At 42.2% G+C, this 21,516-nt stretch overlaps 1 protein-coding gene and 1 long non-coding RNA gene across 4 annotated transcripts; one reads left to right on the top strand and one right to left on the bottom strand.

Annotated features, from left to right (window-relative positions):
- Window positions 1-8,937: 8,937 nt before the first annotated feature.
- On the bottom strand, window positions 8,938-20,223 carry TXNDC9 (thioredoxin domain containing 9). Of its 3 annotated transcripts, none has more exons than XM_065677687.1 (5): window positions 19,616-20,223; window positions 17,533-17,749; window positions 15,232-15,350; window positions 13,083-13,337; window positions 8,938-10,491 (listed from the first exon to the last, which is right to left on the bottom strand). In XM_065677687.1, the coding sequence occupies exons 2-5, from the start codon at window positions 17,719-17,721 to the stop codon at window positions 10,374-10,376; spliced, it is 681 nt and encodes a 226-aa protein (XP_065533759.1). In that variant the 5' UTR covers window positions 17,722-17,749; window positions 19,616-20,223; the 3' UTR covers window positions 8,938-10,373. The 3 variants fall into 3 exon arrangements, with proteins under 3 accessions (XP_065533759.1, XP_065533758.1, XP_065533760.1); XM_065677686.1 differs by lacking the exon at window positions 19,616-20,223 and adding an exon at window positions 19,438-19,543; XM_065677688.1 differs by lacking the exon at window positions 19,616-20,223 and adding an exon at window positions 19,374-19,392.
- Window positions 19,592-21,397, top strand: LOC136013587 (uncharacterized). Its single transcript, XR_010612286.1, has 2 exons — window positions 19,592-20,113; window positions 20,882-21,397. It is a non-coding gene; the product is annotated as an uncharacterized LOC136013587 (long non-coding RNA).
- Window positions 21,398-21,516: the final 119 nt, after the last annotated feature.

Genomic DNA, 21,516 nt, shown 5'->3' on the forward strand with positions numbered 1-21,516 from the left:
TCTCTGCTAAGGTATGCGAGGCAGCTCCAACATCCAGCTGATGAAATACTACTTAGGTGAGAATGTATGTGAGTCTGTGCTCTGCGATACCAGTGGCAGATAATCACTTTACTAATCAATGCATTCATTGTGCTTGTTAATAGAATTCAAGATTGTCATCAGATAAAAGCTACGAACTACAAAAACATCGACTGCATTTGCCTTGCTGCTGAACACATTTAAACTGAGCAGGGTTTACGGCTTACAAAAAATACGTTCCCAAGAGGGTTTTGAATACAAAACGTGCCGCAAGTCTTGTAGGCAATCATCACACAATGCAGTTAACACTTGAAAACCCCTTTCTAACTTTAATACTAATTTTAATACTAATTTTAACAATACTTTCAATAATAATTTTAGTAAATTTTTTAATAATTATTTTTAATCTCTTTAACCTGTATTTCTACTGCAAACCAGGCTGCATGGGCGCAGAAACACAAATAGTTCAGCAGTGTCATTGGAAATACTCTGTTGTCCTGAGTAAGCTTATTCAGGCCAACAAATGCCCACGGCCAGAGCTGAGTACATGCAGTAGCTCAGTTGGAGCTTTGCCGCTAGCCCTGATTATTCACAAGCCCAGATCAATATAGCTTGATCCAATACCAGTGAATTCAATGGCAAATCCATATATGGCCCCATTGAAAGCTACACACTGTAGCTATTTCTACATGTAGGAAATTGATAGATTATATAGTTTTAAGTTATCAGCCTTATTTTTCCCCTCCCATCACATAAACCATCGCAGGCCTAGGTAGAAACAGTGTAGCAATCACAATATTGACAAGATGCTAAATCAAAACAAAATCAAAGCTTCTGGCTCTGAATGAATAGTCTATGAATGAATTGCAACTCACCTGTCTTCAGTCAGCCTTCCTCTGAGGGAGGTCACTTGATGACATTTATATATATGTGTATGAAAAGGTACCCACCCTGTGGGCTTAGGAATCTTAATTCCTACCTAGTATGATGACATTTGTTTTAAAGTGTAATAAGTAATACATATTAAGAGCTTAGAACTCTTGTGATTCCTTTCATCCACAGATTTGCACAAGCAGTGGTTAGTAATACTCAGGACAACACCGAAAGGAAATAAATACTGGTTTTCCTCCATCGGTGAGAACATTGATGCACAATAAATGGCTTGCAGAAAGCATTGCAGTGAATCAGTGGCAAAGGCCAGGCAAAAATCAGATTCCTGCCTAGCGCTCTCCTTGCTTTGCATCTGGGATTAGTCTGGACACATCTCTGGAAGGATTTATTGCCTCATTTCCACAATGATTTCAGATTGGCAAGCTTTTAATTAAGTATTATGCTTTCATATGAATTCTAAAAAGGACAATTAAAGGAAAGCATCTCTGCTTCATTGCTTACAACAAGCCTAATTCAGGAGGGTAACTTGAATACTTTGAGAGCAGAGGCAGGGTTTGCCTTTCAGATCTGGGGAGGCAGGATGCTGCAGCTGAAATGAGGAGGAAAGGAACTGGTCTCTCAGCAGCTGAAGCCAGTGGGGGCACACAGTGGGTCTCTGAAAGACTTGCACCTCGTAGCTGCAATACTTTTATCTATGTAAAACATATGAATCACTTGGAGATGGAAAGACGGTCTGGGAGGCCAGAGCCCTTCAACCCTGTCCCCTTCCCCACACTTTTCTCTTCCCAAGACTCTGTCCAGTACGTGTAGAGTCTAGGAATGCAAGACTTCCTTCCAGTAGCTTTCTCTTCGTTATTTAATACATCACAGATCCATCTATTCCCACTGCTCTCTTTTGGGCTTGAGTAGCATCCAGGAAACATGGTTTTGGCCAGATACTAATCACTGGGCTCAAAACCAAGCGAGATCAAGAAACCAAAAGATGGACAAGTGCACTTTGTCACCTTAAAAATCAATAAAGGCAAATATCACAAAGATATATAGACATCTTCCCAAAGATTACAGCAAGGCTACATTCATTCTTCATGTACAAACTTGGTGTCTTATTGTGGTATCTCAGACTAGACTATTACTAATTCTTTTACTGAGGTTTAACATTTTAAATAGTAAAGGTACTGCTTGGCATAAAGTAAGGTAAGAATCTTAGAATCACAGAATGGTTTGGGTTGGAAAGGACCTCAAAGATCATTGAGTTCTAACACACCGCCATGGGCAGGGGCACCTTCCACTAGACCAGGCTGTTCAAAGCCCCATCCAACCTGGCCTTGAACACTGCCAGGGATGGGGCAGCCACAGCTTCTCTGGGCAACCTGTGCCAGTGTCTGACCACCCTCACCGGCAAGACAGTCTAAGAGCAGAATAGAACAGGAGAATCTATGTGGTATCTTTGGAAATAACAGGTAGAAAATAAAGACATCACATGTACAGGGTGGCTTTAATCCTTCCAAAAGGAACTAGTGACTGAAGAAATGGAGGAGAGGAAAGCCAGAAGAAATGAGACAGGGAAAGCCCAGGTGCACTGAAGCCATCAAAGTGAATGGCAACAAACCCAGTAGCTATTATTCATTTGCCTTCTATAGAACAAGACAATTTGAATTAGAAAGAGATGTGCTCTCTCAAATAGATGAAAATGATTTAGTATTAACACCCCGTTACCTTTCATAAAAACAGTATCATGTTAGTGATAATAAACTAGGGTTCCTCTGTCACTGAACCTGTGTTCATAATGATGCTCAGCACCTTGTTCTGAGAAGCAGCCTCTGACCTCAGGTAAGATTTATTTCCTAATGTGTTGTCCACTTGCTGATGGTCCTTCAGATACAGTTTTGAATTTAAATACTCTTTGTCTTTGATATGTGTTTTCTTTCTCATTTATTACTTCTGTAGTATCACAGATTTTCTACATTTCACAGTACTGCTTCATGAATTCTTAATGCCTCTTCTGCACTGCTTTGCTCTTTATTTACTCATTAAAAGGCGGATGATATAAGTACAATTATTTTTATCTGTGCGGCTGTATTCTTTTAAGTGCCTGGGACAGATTCCTTGTATTCACACAATTTCCAGTATAAGGCCAAATAAGATGATACTATTTTATCAACATTAGAAATTGGACTTTTTCTTGCTAGAAACCTCTTTACAAACAAAATGTGCTGACTACCTTTTAAAGTGAATGGTGAAAGCAGGCAGCCTCTGTGGTAACAAGGTTGTGCTCATGTACGTTGAATGAGGCAAGACTCTAAAGGCAGTGCTCTTGTCCAAGGCACCACCATGTAAGGGGACCTACAGAATGTTAGGAAACTTGATCTGCTCAGAGGTCTTTGTGGGACTGTAAATGCGGGGCACCGAATTCAGGTAAGGCACTTAATGAGAGTGCCAGTAAAGCACAAGTTTTAATTTTTATGCTAAGCTTAATATGGAAAATTATGTCAAGAGTCAGATAAGGGCTGCTTCTGACAGCCCATAACGCTACAGAAGGGATCTACACAGCTGCCCTTGCTAGGCTGCGGAGGGGATGAGCAGTAGTACGTCTTTGCGCATACGACTAAAGCAGCTCTTTCTAAACGGCTGGACTTCATAAAGAGATATCCAGGAATGTGCTGGACTGATATCCCTGAGAAATGTTACTTTCTCTCATAACACTACCATACCACTTTCTATGTTTTGATTCGTTGTTCTTGGCGTTTTGTTTAGAAGCCCAGGTTTTTTGATTCATCTATATTGCAAGACTCATTCAGAAGGACAGTGAGTTGCTAGCCCTCTCGCTTGGTGGTAAAGAAAATACACGAAAGCCATAGAAATATGAAGTTATTAGATTACTATTAAAGAAAAAGGACACAAATGTTATAATTAAAAAACCCCAACAAAACACAACAAACAACAACCCTATAATTTTAAACTGCTTTTCCTGTTGTGTAATCTTTAAACATAAAGAATGCCAGTACATACTCCCCTTGTGCTGGATCTTGGTCATCACAGCATGTGATTGGGAGGGAGGAGATGGAAAGTCAAGCAAAGAGGAGGCAATCTCTTATCAAATGGTACGTGCGTCATCTTATGCTTCAGAAGCAGGAAGGTTTCCTGGTATTCACAGGGCTATACTGGCAATAAGCCCCAGTCAGTGACCACATCAGTGACCACAGACATGGTTTCCCCATGGTCTTTCGATGATGCTGTTGGTTACACTGAGCTAAAAGGTGTGCAGAGTGGAGTGGACAGAAATTGCTACCTGACAGAATAGTGTTTTCCACTTGTTTTACATAAGAGAGACAGGAGCATCCCTGTGACCTAAAGCACACCAAGGCTCAGTACCACCAGTTCTTTCCTACTCACAGAATCATAGAATCACAGAATGGCTTGGGTTGGAAAGGACCTTAAAGCTCATCCAGTGCCAAACCCCTGCCATGGGCAGGGACACTGTTTTTTAACTCATGCCAAGGGATCTGCCAGGGTGAGAGGGTTTTTTTACATCCTACTTAATGGAGATGCAAGGAGAATGGATCATCATTTTGAAAAGCATTATGTATTGCACATGCTGTTCTCCTTCAGGTTGCAGGTTACAGCATCACATTTCACTGGGTGGCGAGAATACTATCTAAAATTACCCGGAACAATACCCATACTAATTACTGTCTCTGTTGTGAGTTTCAACTCCAGTTTCATAATATCATCAGGCAGATGCATTTCTCAGGCTCTTCCTTTTGTCTGTGGTCTAATTATAGGTAACACCAGGCATTCACGGACTTTTTAACTGTTTTATAGGGAAGCTGCCCATGACAGCTGACGCACGTTGGATGCCTACCACTAACTGGCCAGTTAAAGATGCATCTGTAGCATCATCTCAAACAAACCCTCTAGAGTTGTCTTCCTCAACTTTAAAAGGGATACAGCCAGTTCAGTAATTGCATTTCCTTAGATTTTCTTTTCTACACCTAGTACACTGCTAAGTAATGACACCAAAGGTCTTCAAGCTTGTAAGACGTGAGGCTCTCAGATTTCACTGTGTTCTTTCTGAAGAACGTAGGTGGACATTGAAATGACACCCACTCTGCGCAAAGTACCTCTCTAGCCATCACATAAAATAACTCAGACCACGAGTGTTTATGAGTGAGGAAAAAAGTATTTTCCTCTGTTCTCTAAAATGAGACTCTGAATTTTACTCTAGGAAATGTGCTCTAACAAAGAGGTCACTGGACTGAATCATATGAGACACATATGATGGGTTCACAATGATGAGACACATATGATGGGTTCACACATAAGCTGGGTTCACAACCTAAGCAATCCTATTGTGGCAATCCTAAGCACAACAACAAGCTGGGTGGAGAATGAGTTGGGAGCAGTCCCAAGAAGGACTTCGGGGTGCTGGTCGATGAGAAACTTAACATGAGCCATCAGTGTGCACTCGCAGCCCAGAAAGCCAACCGTGTCCTGGGCTGCATCAAAAGGAGCGTGACCAGCAGGTCGAAGGAGGTGATCCTGCCCCTCTACTCTGCTCTTGTAAGACCCCACCTGGAGTACTGCATCCAGCTCTGGGGCACCCATAGGGAAGCACCTCTTCTATGGAGACAGGCTGAGAAAGCTGGGCTTGTTCAGCCCAGAGAAGAGAAGGCTCTGAGGAGACCTTAGAGCAGCTTCTAGTACCTAAAGGGGGCCTACAAGAAATCCAGAGAGGGACTTTTTACAAGGGCATGTAGTGACAGGACAAGGGGGAATGGCTTTAAACTGACAGAGGGTTCAGATTAGATATTAAGAAGAAGTTCTTCACTGTGAGAGTGATAAGACACTGGCACAGGTTGCCCAGAGAAGCTGTGGCTGCCCCATCCCTGGCAGTGTTCAAGGCCAGGTTGGATGGGGCTTGGAGCAGCCTGGTCTAGTGGAAGGTGTCCCTGCCCATGGCAGGGAGTTGGAACTGGATGAGCTTTAAGGTCCCTTCCAACCCAAACCATTCTGTGATAACTATTAAAGAATCTTTTCTATGTGCCTGGAATTCATGATACAAAGCACTGAAGATTGTCAGCAATTTAAAAACCAAACAGGAAACAATTTCAGACCTCTTTCTAGGGCAGCACACTAACAAAAGAAACAATTAGCAAGGAGGAAGAAGATCAGGAAAGGAATTAATGTGGCTTGTGTATTACAATCACATAATTTTCATATGATGTCATCCTGGGAAAAGCCAATGGCTACTGGAGGTTGCATAGTTTCTGAAGCAGATACGTTAATTTTTAAACCTTTTTTGTAGGAGTCACATGTTGAAATCATACCACCAGACAGGTGATGCCTGAACACGTTGTGTTCAAAAGGGCAAAGTATATCAACATGGATGCAACACTGAGCTGACACAGGTTGATGGCTCCTGGATCAGTAGTAGTTTTTAGGCCGCTAAAGCCATGGCTGTAATGGCGAATCCAAAAAACATACAGCTTTAGAATATGCACCTCATGGCATCTATAAAAGTTAGTTTTCTTTACTCCCTTTGCATCAACAAGCATCAAATATCATTCAGTGTACACGCACTTAAAATTAATCCACCAAATTTGAACAAGAGTATTTTGTGGTGATAATCTGGTCTTTTATGTACTACTTTAGCCAATTTAATGTGTTAGCTTAAATCGATAAAGGAGGCACATGTTCCCTTTTGCAGCATACAATACAGAATAGTGCTCTGCAGGGGAATGGCTAACCAGGAACATCTGGGAGACTGGAATGTCTTGGCTCACCATGATCATATTAGACACGCTTAACACTGAAATCTCTAAAGCATGATCGAAGAACAGAAGATCCGAGTAGATCCTCAGAGCAGTAATGTGGAGGAACCTATCTATCTATTTATCCTTAGGGACAACATTGTCCTCAAAACAGCTCTAAAATATTCTACTGTAACTTCAAGTACTCTTCACTTCTGACTCCTAGAGAAGCTTTTCTTAAATTCCAGAGCATAGCCCTCACTCCTGAACTGTCATATATACAGCTGTTCTAAAGACAGATCCATCCACTACTGACAGAGTTTTCCCTTTAAAAGCGGAATATACAGCTATAGAATACGCAATGAGTTCAATAGCTGTATTATTAATGCACCAGCTTGTGCTTGGTTTTGTGCACATGCATGCGAGAGACAAAATGACAGCATCCCTCACACTGGGCTGAGGATGCTGGTTTTACTTTCATGTGGAAGACAAAAGGCTTGCTTTAGAAACTGTACTGTTCAAAGCCTGAATTTTCTATAAATATATATTGAAAAATACTCCTTTTATAATTTCTAGATGGGAAATAGCACAGTGTGGATTACTTGGAAACAAGGACTGGAAGGCATCAATCCATCTTGTCAGTCAGCCTCCTTCAATGACCGCTGATGACAGCAGCAGGCAACGCAGCCTGCCAATGGGGTCTGAGAGCAGCTGCTCAGTTGCCCTCTCCAGGTTTATTTCTCATCCTATCATCTCTTTCAGGGAACAGACCTCTTCACACTTCCCAAATCCCAAAGCTCAACTCAGCACTTAACTTCTAGCCAGATTTTGTGAGCGGACCATCACAACTATATCGTGGAATCAATCAAAGTGCGCCCAGTCAATAATCTAGCATTAACAAAGAGCTGAACAATGCAGATCTTGTTTGGTTACTATTGTCTGCATGCATTTCTTTAATAACTACTTCATGCGAGCATCAAGCACAGACTTAAGCACTAATCATTATTAAAGTTACATGCTGAGTTCATACATAAGCCCCACAACTTAAAAAGCTATACGTGAACATTTCTCATCTCTTTATTGTACAATACCCTTTCATGGCTAACACATGCCAGACCAGGTACCATTTTGTGATTACTCTAGGCTCAGAAACCTTATTTAGTCACGTCCTTAGATGTACAATCTATTTGCTGTAAGCAATCCCATGCGACCTGCATCCTTTCTAGATATTGCACATTACTGTCATCTTCTCATCTACCAGCCATACTGCTACTAGATCGCTGTTGACAAGTTTTGTGCTTTTCAGGCCTGTACAGCTGACATCTGCTTTAGTGTTCTTAGTACTGTTTAAATTTCTAGCTTGCTGACCCAGGTCTTACTGTCATGGACACTTCATTATTTAATCTGCACAGCAAAATCACTCAGCTTTACCACAATAATATGTTCCTCACTACTTAAATCACAAGGATTTTCCAGTCCTCAAGGAATTTCTAAGTTTCAGCCCAAATAAAATTCTTGGATTTAGATTGCTCATCTCAAAGTAATATGCAGAGCAAGAATGGAGAAATTAAACTTAGTACAAAGAGTCTCAAGTTCCCCTTTTACCCAAACCATGCATTCCTGCAAACTCCTTGTATCAGCCCTGGGGTGTATATTGCTGTATTACAATCCAGATGAAGGAAGAGGTCCTCGGAAGGAAGATTAACCTAGAAAAAACATCAGCAGCTGAAGTGACATGAAACCACAGACTCTTCCTAGGATTTACATCAAGTTTGTAATGGGGCTATTCACACATGGAACTGAATAACCTCTAATAATGCAGCATGCTAGAATCCTGACAAGCCCAGGTTTTCACACAGCACTCAACTACCTTAGACATGATTTTATATTGCCACAACCTGTTCAACATAATTCGGACTCGGAGATGAGTCCTGCTAAGGCACTCTTAAGAATACTGTTGGAACACTGGTTTCCTAAATGGGATTTCATGCAACTGGATTAAGGAAAAAAAAAAAAAAGAATTAAGCCCTTTCTAGTGCATTGAGAGTTTGTGCATTAAAGAGATCAACTCAAAGAAAGCCTGCTTTATGCTTTTAGTAGATTAGCAGGCAGCTGTGTACATCTTAAGCTGGCTGTCTTCTCAACATGATGTTGTAATGTTAGAACTGTATGCAGTTTGCTAGGAATCCAGAAAGAGCACATGCAACTTTCTGATGGAAAGAAAAAAAATGGCCCGCAGCACCTGGACCACCTATCTGAAAGGATGCAAAAGTCAGCATTAGAATTAAAATAATTTTATTTCAATGTACATGAACAGAAATAAAATATAATTTTTTAAACTTACTTACAGAGATATATTGCTGGGCTGGCCCAATCACAAGTGTTCTCCACTACAAGGTAGCAAGACCCACTTCACCGCTTTTTGGACCAACTGGATTCAAAGTACCACCTCAGAAGGGTCCTTCAGCACAAAGCAAACTATTTTACTGTTTTGTTTTTTTTTTCTCCAAAATGAAAAGAACACTCTTCAGCTCTTCACCTAGCCCGAAATTTTGCATTGTGTTCCAAGGAAATCCTCCCTTGAAAACTCTGTCCATTACTGAAGAACAGTACACAGTATACGGCTCTATAGCTAAACTTAACAGATCAAGGTTTCTCCCAAACACTTTTCTCTATTCTACTCTCTTGTACAAAGCACCTGCTATAAAATCCACACATTCACAACCACAGAATTATACAAACCCGTGAACAAGGCTATTTTCAATATGCTTGTTGCTATGTGCTATTACCCTCTGTATCAGCTTTAACATGCAGCGTACGTAGATGATAAAAGGCCATTTCCCTTGACCATCTATTTCAGAATCCATAGAGGTTACGACTGTTTTTACAACTTACAGTGCAACATAGTTGAGTTATTTAGTATCATGATATGGCACCATAAGATAAGCAATCATTTATTAAAATGCGTAATTCCTTTACTGATCACTTTACAGTGCTTTACTGATAGGTAATAACAGATTTTAAAAGACAACTGGAGAGGATCTGATAAGGAAAAATCTTTTTTAAAAGTGTCTATTATCTCCCTTTATGAAGAAAATCAGCAAACAAAAAAATAAAGCCCTCGAACTGTCAGATTCAAGAAAGGCAATAACAGTAGTTCTTCACACAGCAGTTAAACTGTGAACTCCTTGCCATATGATATGGATGCTAGGATGAGGATTTAAAGAGATTTTTTTCCATGATTTTAACCAGCAAATGCTCTCAGATGTGGAGTTCCCCGCATCACAGACTGCTTCAAGTATATTCTGGGAAAGCATTATTATCTCCTCACTCTGTTTTTATTCTTTGTTGTGCATCTGCTTTTGGCCACTGACACTGGATGCTGGGCCAGAGGGACCTTTGGTGTGACTTGGTACAGCTGTTTCTAACAGCTACTTCAAAACTCTTCAGAAACTTATACTTAAGACAGAGTTCATCATTTGCCATGGTATTTAATTAGAAGGACTCAGTTTTTTTTAATTACAAATGACTTCCAAAAGAGGAAAAATAAAATAGTTAAGCTTTTTTCTGCTATGACTCAGTTGTATAAAACTGTATAGAAAAATGAGCATTATGTGCAGATGTAATGAAAAGCGGTAAGCTGTATAAAAAACATCCTTAGAAATGTACCAAGCATAAACAAAAGATGATTTATAAATACATATAGCTGCCATTCTAGTCATCATCAGAATCTGAATCATATTTCTTTCCTCTTATGGTCTTCTTATCCAACTTTGTAAAGCTTGTTCCAAATTTCTTTTGACTTTGAAAAGGTGGGTCCATCAAGTTACCACTAGAGAAAAAGAGAGTAAGACATGTTGATTAAAGCCATATTCATGCAGACAGCAAGCAGCAGCTCTCATTACCCACTTCTTCAGGAAAACATTGTAAGAGAACACAACCCCTACTCCCTACAGCCACCATAAGCAGCACTGCGGTGTTGCTGGCATAACACATCCTGGACAAAATGGCCTGAGTAACTGTACTTAAGACAGGAGTGTGCACATAAACAGCAGCTGTGAGTGGGGCTCTAGAGAAAAAACAAAAAAAAAAAGAAAAGAAAAAACCTATGTGGAAGGGCTTTTGCTGCAAACTAAAGACATCCATCTGCCAGACTACAAGAAGGACCTTAGTGACATGGCTTATGGTGGACTTTGCAGTCCTGGGGTAACAGCTGGCCTTGATGACCTTGAAAGTCCTTTCCCACCTAACTGATTAGGCAGTAACCAGGGAATCAGAGAGACTTTTCAACACAAATGAGAAGCCAGAAGTACAGAAGCAGCTAAAATTCTGTAACAGTGACTTTGGAGTAGAAACATATAAACTGGGTTTTGTACTGCCACAAGTCACTTTTTACATTCCTAGCCACAGAGCAGCTTCTCTACTGGATATTGCACTCCAGCTAGCAGACTATGGAAGGATTCACAGTGTGAATGCAAGACCTTGTAGGGTTCCCTCAACAGTGTGCACATCCATGGCTTGTTGGGAACAGCAGGCATTTGCAGAAAGCTGGAGCACCCACATCTCTTACAGGAGGGGTATGCCTGCCCCTTGCTTGGAAAAGGGTGTGTGCATGCTTTCACTCACATCACCCGTGAGGGGTTTGCATCTTATTATCAGTAAGTGAGCAATTAGAACCATATGGAAATAGCTATGGCAGGATGTTTAGAAATGTGTAGGTATTAACATTTTGCAAGTAACATTTTGTTGATACTGATCCCGAATCAACAGTTCACTGATTGCCAGCTGGTGATTACATGTCAGTAATAAGCCAATACACCACGTGAATCCTGATTTTAGTCAAACAATGTGACCTAACAGTTTGTTGTTTGGTTTTTTTTTTTCTTTCCCTAAATATAATATATCCTTTTACCATCTACCTATCCCACAGGTTGAAAGAAAAGAACTGTTTCTAGGCTCTGAGGAGGACTATCTCCTTTCAGGAGCTCCAGAGCATGGGACATTACAATCAGAGTGTGGAAATGCAACATTTGTACACAGATGAATGCTTCCAACAGATCTCCTGGGCTGTGTAGATGTTGTGGTTCATTTTGCAAAGCCAGGGTACCAAACTCACGACCTGGCAAAATGAACAAAGAACAAAACTTCCCCACTTCACAATGAGCTCTAAGAGTGGAATACATAGGTCTACCTTGGTACAACTCCACTGAAAGACTTTTCTTATAAAAAGCTGTTGCTGTCCAGCACAGACATACCCAAACTGTCTTTGATGCCTGTGTGTATTTGCTCTTTTCTGAACTTGTTTACCACTTGTTTTGAATTATAGATTTCCATTTCAGTCATTTTATCTGAAGTTCCAACAGCTACTAAAATGAACAGCAGTTTCTTTAAGATACAATACTTCTTCCAAAAATTTGGAAATTAGAGACTGAAATAAACTCAGATAATTAATTTAAAATAATAATGCTCCCCCAAAACAAAAGAGCAAAATTAACTTAAAAAGACAATGTTTTAGCCACACTGGAAAGCAAAGCAGAAAGTTAAGTTATCCTCCTGTAAAGTTAGGCTATTGTGCTGAGAGTTATCTACTACTACCTTCCATCCTGTAGTCTTAAATGTGGGATTTCTGCTAATTATACTATAGTGCAACACACATGATTTATTTGCACTTCTGCAACTTACTTTCACTTCCTGTACTGTTTATTGAAAACCAGAATTCATGTATGCACTATGGACTAGGATGCAGTTTAAGGATAACTTGCTACGTTTTCTGATGAATTAAAAATGCTCAAGCTTTACTGCATTGCAAGTGTAACACGTAAGATTACACAGCTGATTTAGAAAGGATCCCATGAGATGCATGACTCTGAAAGGCCACATGAAAGCACTACAGCTACTTCGTACACCTTAGGGCCAAGAACTGGGTTTATTTTTGTTACTGTACAGAAAGGACAACACAATGCTCATTACAACGTCTCAGTACTCAGACAAGGAGATACTTCTTTCCCTGTTAAACCATGCTCTGTCCAGCCTGGCCTTGAACACCGCCAGGGATGGAGCATTCACAACTTCCCTGGGCAACCCATTCCAGTGCCTCACCACCCTTACAGTAAAGAACTTCCTCCTTATATCCAATCTAAACTTCCCCTGTTTAAGTTTTAACCCATTACCCGTTGTCCTATCACTACAGTCCCTAATGAAGAGTCTCTCCCCAGCATCTCTACAGCCCCCCTTCAGATACTGGAAGGCTGCTATGAGGCCTCCACACAGCCTTCTCCAGGCTGAACAGCCCCAACTTTCTCAGCCTAGTGTCAGTTGTATACAGTGTATCAAAGATACAAAATATTACAGATCCTCCTGTCTGCAAGCACCTTCTCCTTACACTGGATCTGAAAATAAACCAATCACTACCCAGTTAATTACCTGTAATTAATTACATCTGCACAGCCTAATCTCCATTCTAAGGTCTCTGTAGTGAAGTCATCAGTGTTACCAAGATCAGTGAAACCCACAACATAGTCTTGTGTTTTTCCGTCTTTTACCAGTGCTAGAGTGGGAAGTACTTTGATGCGCAGTCTCTCACACAAGAAAGGAGACTTTTCAGCATTTAATTTCACAAATTTTGTCTCAATGTGCTTTTTTGCCAATACAGTCAAATGTCTGTCCATTATTTGGCACCTGTGAAAAAAAACCCAAAACACATAAAAGTGTTAGACTCAATAAGCTGAAGAATAAGCATTTTAGAGAAAGTTTAAACAGTGAAGAGCTAATTCTACCACATTAACTCCTCCAATATGACCTTTGCAATTAAGAATTTAGTTTAAAGAGAAACTGTGTTGCAAAGGTAGCTGGATTTGATGACTACTAGAGTAACAGCCTGGAGCACCTTTATTGCACAATTACACCATCCATTTCTCTAATTCCTTCCTAATTACTCCCACATACATCTGAAGGCCTCTCTCGTTTCTTGAGGCCCGTATTTATTGATGAAGTTTCCCTCCGACTCCTGCTCTAGCTCACAGCCTGTCAGCTGGAAAAATCCCTCCATAAGAAACTTCACACTGCCAGAAAAGTGCTCTCAACATGCTGCAGCATTTTGGTATTTTTCAGTCACCACCCCCACAACTGAGATGTGGTAACTCACTGTACTGGAAAATAAAAATAAGCGATTTGCACAGTCTGCTTCAGTAGTGCTACAGGCAAAAATAGTTCACTTTTCTATTGCAATGGAATAGGAATGAGCATACAATTATTCTCAGCTAAGGGACAGTAACATGAACTGTTCAAAATACTTGTCAGATGGCAGAGATCTGTAGACTTGCCACCTGCAACCTCAACTTTCTGGACTGTCTTCTTTAAATGGTTTGACTTAGCTGCATGAACTCTGATGTGACTGTCCCTCAACTCCAGAGGAGAGCCAAGCAGATCAAAAAGCTGCAGTGGGCAAGGATGAAAACTTGATAGTGTGGCTGGTAAACCTGACACACTAACTTCAAGCTAGTTGTCAGCATGACACATTTCACAAAGAACTTTCTCTTCTTTCTGCTGAGTGTATAGATTTTGTTGATTCATGAAACTAGAAAACAAACAACACAAACCTGTTCTAATCTACTTAATCTTCAGAGATAGTCTTTCAACTTGAGAAAAAGCTAGCCAGATACAACTGCTTCACATATTTCTGAAGCTTCAGTGCTTAACTTAGAAATGTAGGATACAGATGCCTCACTCTGACATAATGCAGCTTTGACCTCTTTCAGTTTCTCACATTGAGGCTGTTTCAGTTTATATATATTCTGTAAGCTAGAGAGAACATAACACCTTGGGTAGGGGGTAGCATGACCAACCAACACCAAAACCAGGACAACTGGCTCTTCCTTCAACAAACTACTCTTACTTTACAACTGCATTTTAACAGAAGATACCAAGACAGACCCACTGAGGAACAGCCTACAACCCAGAACTTCCGACATTCTTCCAAGGAAGTGGGAGATATTATTTTTAGATTCCAGTTCTGAGTCAGGACATATTCTCAGGTCTAGGCATCTCACACCCTGGAATTGTGACATAATCACAAGGGGACAGGCAAAGGGAAAGCAGCTGAGCTGCAATTGGTATCCACATCCTCTCAAAGTAAAAGGTTAAACTCTGAAAATGTCTAGACAATTTTTTTATTCTATTTTTATTTTTTGCTTGTCAGGACTGTCCAGAACAACCAAAGCAATTTTTTGAAATGTTGCTATCATATAATCACTACATTCAGAGACATGGCTCCCTCAAACTAAACAATGAAACACAGCACTCTCTCAAATATGGACAAAGAAGTTATACATTTATATTCTAATCAACTATTTAAGAGTATTAATTGTTGTCAAATCATGTAAAGATTAACTGGAATGAGAAAAAAATTAAAAATCAAATGTCTTGAGAAGGGAATGAGAATTAGAAAATGAAAGAATATGATTATTTTAAAAATGCCTATTTATTTGTGGAATTTGAAAGAACAAAAGAGTGTATCTGTTTCTGTAGACATCTATAAACAAAAGGTTTCTTGAGCACAGCTTATTTACTATACCTGAATGTTGTATCTCTATAGAAATGGCACACCACGTTTTTACTTTCTTTGACTTCTTGGAAAAAGTCTCTCTCGCTTGGGATTTCTCTGTATTCTCCATGTCCTTTTGAAAGCCACTCCTTTTGGAAAACATAAGAGGAAATAATTAGCATGGATTATGTTAGTCCTGCACCTACATGCAAAATGTACAGCTTTTAAGAAAAATTAAAGATGGGACCTATAGTGGAAACCCATTTCATAGAAGGAGAAACAAATTACTTCTCCCCTTCAGATCTGTCCTGAAAATACACAAATACCACCAGGCTAGACAATACTTTTGGGTTGCCTCTTTCTCAGCAAGAGATAGGTGGTTCAACAGTAAGGTGGTCTTACCTATTTGGCAATACAAATCTCGCAGAGCTGCGTAAATTTCTAGAGTGCAGCCTCTCAGTAAGACTAGACTAGTTCAAAGAGAACCAATGACAGAAAACTCAGCAATTGAAAACTGCTTATCGACAGCTTGGGGTACTCTCTCTAAAATGTTTTTGTAAACTCACAGAACTCTTGTCCAGAAATTATTCAAGTCATTACATGTTTTAAAATAGATTTCTTCCATTTTTAACTCTCTATGAAACAAAAAAAAAAAAAAAGAGAAGAAAGCCTGCTAACTCACCTGCAGCAAATTACATTTATCTGTCACAGATACTAAAGGTATCTTAGTATGAGCCAGGCTTCCAGAGAACCATTCATACCGTTAATCAGAAAATGCATGGAAAAACAACCAGGCAACTTCACCTGTCTGATTAGGTGTGCAAATACAGTCTAGAAAAAGCTAATGCACTTGAGAAAGAAACAAACAAATGAGCTTCTACAACACTGAAAGTTAGTAACTAAAGCAACTACACACTAAGCTGAATTATTAGAAGTAGTGCAGAACAACAAAACTTGACAAAAAATTTTAGTTTCTAATGGGGGGTGGGGAAGAAGTATAGATAAATCACTGTTCTTGATCTTGCAGTTCTGTCTTAGCAGAGCGGGGGGAAAAAATATCCAAGCAAATCAAAAATATCCAAGCAAATCAAAAATATCCTTTAAGTTATACTAGCATAGAACAAAATCTCCTGGATGCTGTACAGAGGTATGACCACATGAAGAAGTCATCGTGATGCAAATCAAAAAATGACTTATTCTTCAACAGTGGATATACATTACTTCCCCTCTGCTTCCAGACCAGTGTGGCTGCACACACCTTTTACAGGGTAGTATGCTAATTCAAATTTGTATTTGAAAATGCATGAGAACAGTGACTTAAGATCAACTGACATAACCAAGTTTTTTGCATGAGAACTACCACATGTTCACATCCAAGTGCTATGACTTCTCAAAAAGGAAAACACTAGAATAAGCTGAACTTTTGAAGCCAAGCAAAAAGTACGCCACTTTCCCTACTTCCATGTTTAGATTATCAAAGCCACTAACCCTGCCATCCTCCAGGATACCAACTATGCCATGTCATTTTACTGCATTCCCATTTCAGAGCATGGCATTAGTTTTTATGGGTTCCATCACGGCTAGAACATCTCTTTCAACCCAGTCACCTTCCCCCCAACCCCTTCTATTTCTTTGTTTTGGTTTGGTTTTGCTTAGATGGAGTAAGCTAAGAAACCTATGGCTTCCCTACTCCCAATTCAGACTGTGAACTATGTTCAAAGAGACTTTTTGGGGAGCACAAAGACCACAGTTTAGCATGAGGTACGCCAGGGAGGAAAGCAGAATTTCTTTCCTGTAAGAAGAAATGAGCAGTCATAAAAAGGCATGTCATTGGGTTAGGACTGTGATAAATGATTTCACCCTACTAACAAGGAAAAGCTCTGTATCATTCTTCTACCCTTAAGAGAATGGCATGCATCACTTACATGCCATAAGTAACAACCTCCTGATTTCAGAAGCTTAAGGGGCCTAAAGGCTTATGATTAGTTTGCTTACAATGCTTGCATTTCCAGACAGCAATGGTCAGTGAATAAAGACACACACAAATCTTTGTATGAAACTCTTCATCCTACCCTTACTGTAAAGGATAACAGAGGTTGTTCTCAGCTCCTGTTAAAAAACTCAAAGCATGCACACATTGACAGACATTTGCTTTCCTGAGTAACTTAAAATTAGTAAGTACAGAAAGGTGAGGAAGAAATAAAACCCTCAACCAAACAGAAAAACCCAAACAACTCCAAACCACTTAATTCACATGCAAAATTTCCCCAGGATTTCCAAGAAGTCTGTTACACTGTATACATCAAGAGTCTATAATACTATAGGAATGACCTGTTTCTGCTGCTGGGCCTTTTTTAGCGCCTCAAGCCTCCTTTGTTTAAGGCGTTCCAATTCATCTTCATCCATCTGGTCCAGCTTCTGCATTTCAGCATCCAGATGTTCTTCCACAACCTTGGTAGTCTGAAGGATTTCATTCTCCAGAACTTTTTGAAGTATGTCAACAGAAGTATCAGCAGCCATCTTTAACTAGAAAGTGATCTCTTCAGAGCTGTAGGAACAGTGATACATGGAATTAACATTTATACAAACAATTAAAAGCCTGACCTCTTTTACTTGCAGTTCACATTGCAGAGAAACAAAATGCTATGCTATTTGAAGATAACAGATTGTTCTTTTCTATAGTGCAACTCCCCCTGGAAAATACTTTCTCGTTGAACACAGACGGCAACAAAGATACCAGTCAAGCCCTGTTCTCTCAGTCACAAAATAAGCTATTGAAAGCACAAAGGAACTGAAAATTACTTGTCAATATAAAGAAGTAGAATTCATCAGTTCCAAGGAACTCTCAGGCCAAGCCAGATCCATGTACCTTTAATAAATATTCTGAAACTAGAAGATATAATCGGAAAGCTCCAAGCTGATGAGAGGAGGTATAAGATGTCCCAGAGTAAGTCAAAGCAATGCTCAGTCTGTAGGTAGCTATCAAAAGTTTACCTGATGCAGATTAACATATTTAAATCTGGATTAATGCTCCTCAGCTAAAAGAAAGACAAGGTGCTCAGCAGCAAATGCTTTAGGCCAGTACACTGCTTCAATTAGTACAACAAAATTGCTACTGCAAACACCAGCCTATGGCAGCCAGCAAAAGGATTTAAAAACCCCCAACAACTACCTAACTGTTGTGAGAAGAAACACAGCTAAAATCATTCCTCTGTAAAGGTCTTCCTGCCCAAGCACTTCAAAATGCACAAGATACTAAGACTGGTATTCATGAAGAGCTGGGACAATGTAATTGATTGTTCTCCCCAATAATCTTACATTACAAAAAAACATTACTGTCACGAGTGATGGTTTCAAAATGGGGGCAGTACACAGGCACCCTAATCAGATTCTCAACCTGCGGGACATGGATTTGACGTGAATTTGGGTTCCAGATTACTCTTGGCTGTATTTCAAAAGAACCAAACTACCAGTGCCATTAGCTTTGTAAAACACCTTGCATGCCGACGCAAGAAAGCTTTTTAAATAGCGATGGGCAAAGTATCAACATCACGGCAGCACTCCAAGCGCAAAACAACCTCAGCAGTGCTGAGCCTGTTGACACACTCCACACGTGTCACTACCACGCTTGCTCTGACCTGCAGCGCCTCATCTTGACTCCCTCTGAGGCTGCTAACTACCAAGTCTCTCCACAAATGTTTTCTCCTTTCTTGCCTTTACATAGTAAATAAGAAGCTTGCTAGCGCACATCCAAAGCCGCTAGGTATTCAGGGGAGAAAAAGAAACCTGCTTAGCTGAGGCAAAGCGAGGCTCCTCCTCCAAGCAAACAGGAAGGAAAACATAAAACCACCAGCCAATGCCCACCACAGCCTGAGGCCCTCAGAGGACTCCCGGCTCCCCCAGCCCCGGAAGCCTGGGTGCCAATAAGCATTTCCTACTTTGCGAGGGGGTGCGCCCGAGGCTGGCTCCCGAGGGGGCTCAGCAACGCTGACGGGGTCCTGCCCGCTCTGCTAGAGAGGGGCGCTGGGGGCCCAACCCACGGCCCGTAACGGGGCCGAGGGGCGCCGCGGAGTGAGGAGGACCCGCACTGCGGAGCCGTTACAAAGAACGGACCCGCGCGCGCACACACCCACCCATCCAGCTTCTTACGAGCTATCCAGGGAAAGCCTCACCCTCTCCCAGCCCCGGTACCCCCCACCACAAGCGGCCGGAGCCATGGACCACAAACGCACTCACCCCTCCTCTTCCCCTTCTTCCTCCGCTGCCGCGCACAACACGCCCTCCTCCCCACTCCCCGCCTCGCACCGGCCGCACCCCGCTGAAGTCTCGCGAGAGCGCACGCAGCGCTGACCACCACGTTCCTCAACAGCCTAACGCGCATGCGCCGCGATGGGTGCGTGAGAGGGAGCTGTACCCGCAGGCAGCAGCCGGGAGGGCGGGGTTCAGTGTGTCTGCCCCTCGGCAGGGGCGGGGCTCAGCCGCGGCCCCACCGCTTCCGCCCCGCGGTTCCACCGCGACGGGAGGTACCGCTGGAGAAGCAGCGTTCTGTCCGGTCCCGTCCTGTTTCTTTCCGTTAGCAATCGCGCTCCTCCCGGCGTTGCGCACCGGCCTATCTCCGCCTATCCCCTCCTGTGACCCGCTCGACGGAAGCGTTGGAACGCGGACCGAGCGATTCTGGGGCTGGGCAGGACACACCCATTCGCTGCGAAGCCCCGCCCGTTCCCTCAGCTCAAGTGTGAGGCGGTTGTAAACGGCAGTTGAGGGGTACTGCCGCTGCCTTCCTGGGGGATTCCTTATGGATTTCTTCTCGGGGTTGGGGCGTGTGAGGCCGAGCCCCCGCAGAGAATCGGGACGCGGCTGGGTCGTAACGGCCGGGAGCTGCAGGGTTAGGCCCCTCGAGTGATGCCGTGAGGTAAGGGCGCCTCGGTGAGGGCAGGCGGGGCTCGGGCGGGCGCTCCGGCAGGCCTGGTGAGAGCAGGAGGGCCGTGCTGGAGTGGCCGGGGCTTGTCTCTGCTGCTCTTGTTGCAAGTGCGCTGGAAGATGCGCAGATTTAAATAACAGGATATTAAAGTGTGATTAAAAAACTCCCAAATGTTCTGCTTTCTTGTTTCCTGGAAATCTGATTTACCGGTGGTGCACTATGCTGATGGGGAAGGTGGGGCGGGAAGATAAACTTCTGGTCTTATCTGCAGTCTGCTGGGTGCCCAAGGTGGGAAGGCCGATAAGGAGTACAGCTGTATGAAGGTGGAGAAAAGTAGGAATTGAGGGCTTTAGGGAGAGAAACAAGATGGAGGTGGTGATCCTGAGGCTAGAATATGAAGAGAGCAGTGAGGCTTGCTCTGTCTGCCAGGGGAATTACTGTAACGGGGCTATGACTTTGATTCATGCTTTGCCGAGAAAGGTTCGACCAGGTGATCGTTGAGGTCCCTTCCAACCTGGTATTCTATGACAATGACAGAAAATGTGCCGTTCTCAAAGCATATTAAATATTGTGATATCTGAGATCTCCATTATCATTGTTATTCCTGCCCCATCTTTCTTTGCTCTTGAGAAACATTACCAAGAGGAGATGGGGTTGTAACTGACAGCCTCCCCCCCCGCTGTAATAGTCAGTGCTGAATTGTCTGACTTCCGTGCCACATGTCTGTGTGTCTACATCCTGTTTTTTCCTGTCCTACAGCAACACTGTTCAGTCTCCCCTGCAAGAGAATGCTGCACTGTTTCAGCTCCTGTGCTGTTACTTGGAGGGGAGAGGGAGAAAAATCTCTGTACACTGAGAAAATGTGGTGAGGAGAGAAGGAAACACCTGGCTGATGTTGCTGCCCGGCAGCCCAGCTCCCTGTCAGTGTACCTCTCCTGTCAATGGAGCTGAGTTTGATCCTTTACACCGAGGTACAACTGAGCCCTGCCTACTCCATGCCCCTGCTTTGGTGGGAGGCCAGGCACCACAGGGCAGATGGTACCATTTTGTCTTTCACACCTCACCTCCAGTGGGGGTAAGTGATGGGGATGACGGGCCAGCAAAGCTGTGAGCAGAGGAAAGATGCTGAGGTGCATGGAGCAGTGCCCACACCTCAGCTACTGCCTGCTTGCCATGTGCCCTGAAAGCTTTCCTCTTAGCCGCTCCATTTGCCCGGTTGGACCTAACTGTTCTGTTTGCCTCTGGATAAAAGCTTCCCAGCTGTGTTTACTTTGACTATCTGGTTGTTCTCTTTATGGCCAAGCAGGGAGCAAATGTGGCCCTTTGGGAAGGTGGGATGGAGCCTGCAGATCTGGGGCATTGCTTAGACCTTTGCCAAGGCTGCCTGAAGAACG

Source organism: Lathamus discolor, chromosome 4 (genome assembly GCF_037157495.1).
Source record: "Lathamus discolor isolate bLatDis1 chromosome 4, bLatDis1.hap1, whole genome shotgun sequence".
In the NCBI taxonomy this organism is placed as follows: domain Eukaryota; kingdom Metazoa; phylum Chordata; class Aves; order Psittaciformes; family Psittacidae; genus Lathamus; species Lathamus discolor.

Bases quoted from the DNA above. Each gene is read 5' to 3' on its own strand.
- TXNDC9 (XM_065677687.1), bottom strand. From the start codon at position 17,721: ATGGCTGCTGATACTTCTGTTGACATACTTCAAAAAGTTCTGGAGAAT. The intron at 15,351-17,532 runs GTCATTCCTATA...GTTTTCCAAAAG, and splicing joins AGGCCCAGCAGCAGAAACAG to GAGTGGCTTTCAAAAGGACA. The intron at 10,492-13,082 runs GTAATTAACTGG...CTTTTTCTCTAG, and splicing joins GCAGATGTAATTAATTACAG to TGGTAACTTGATGGACCCAC.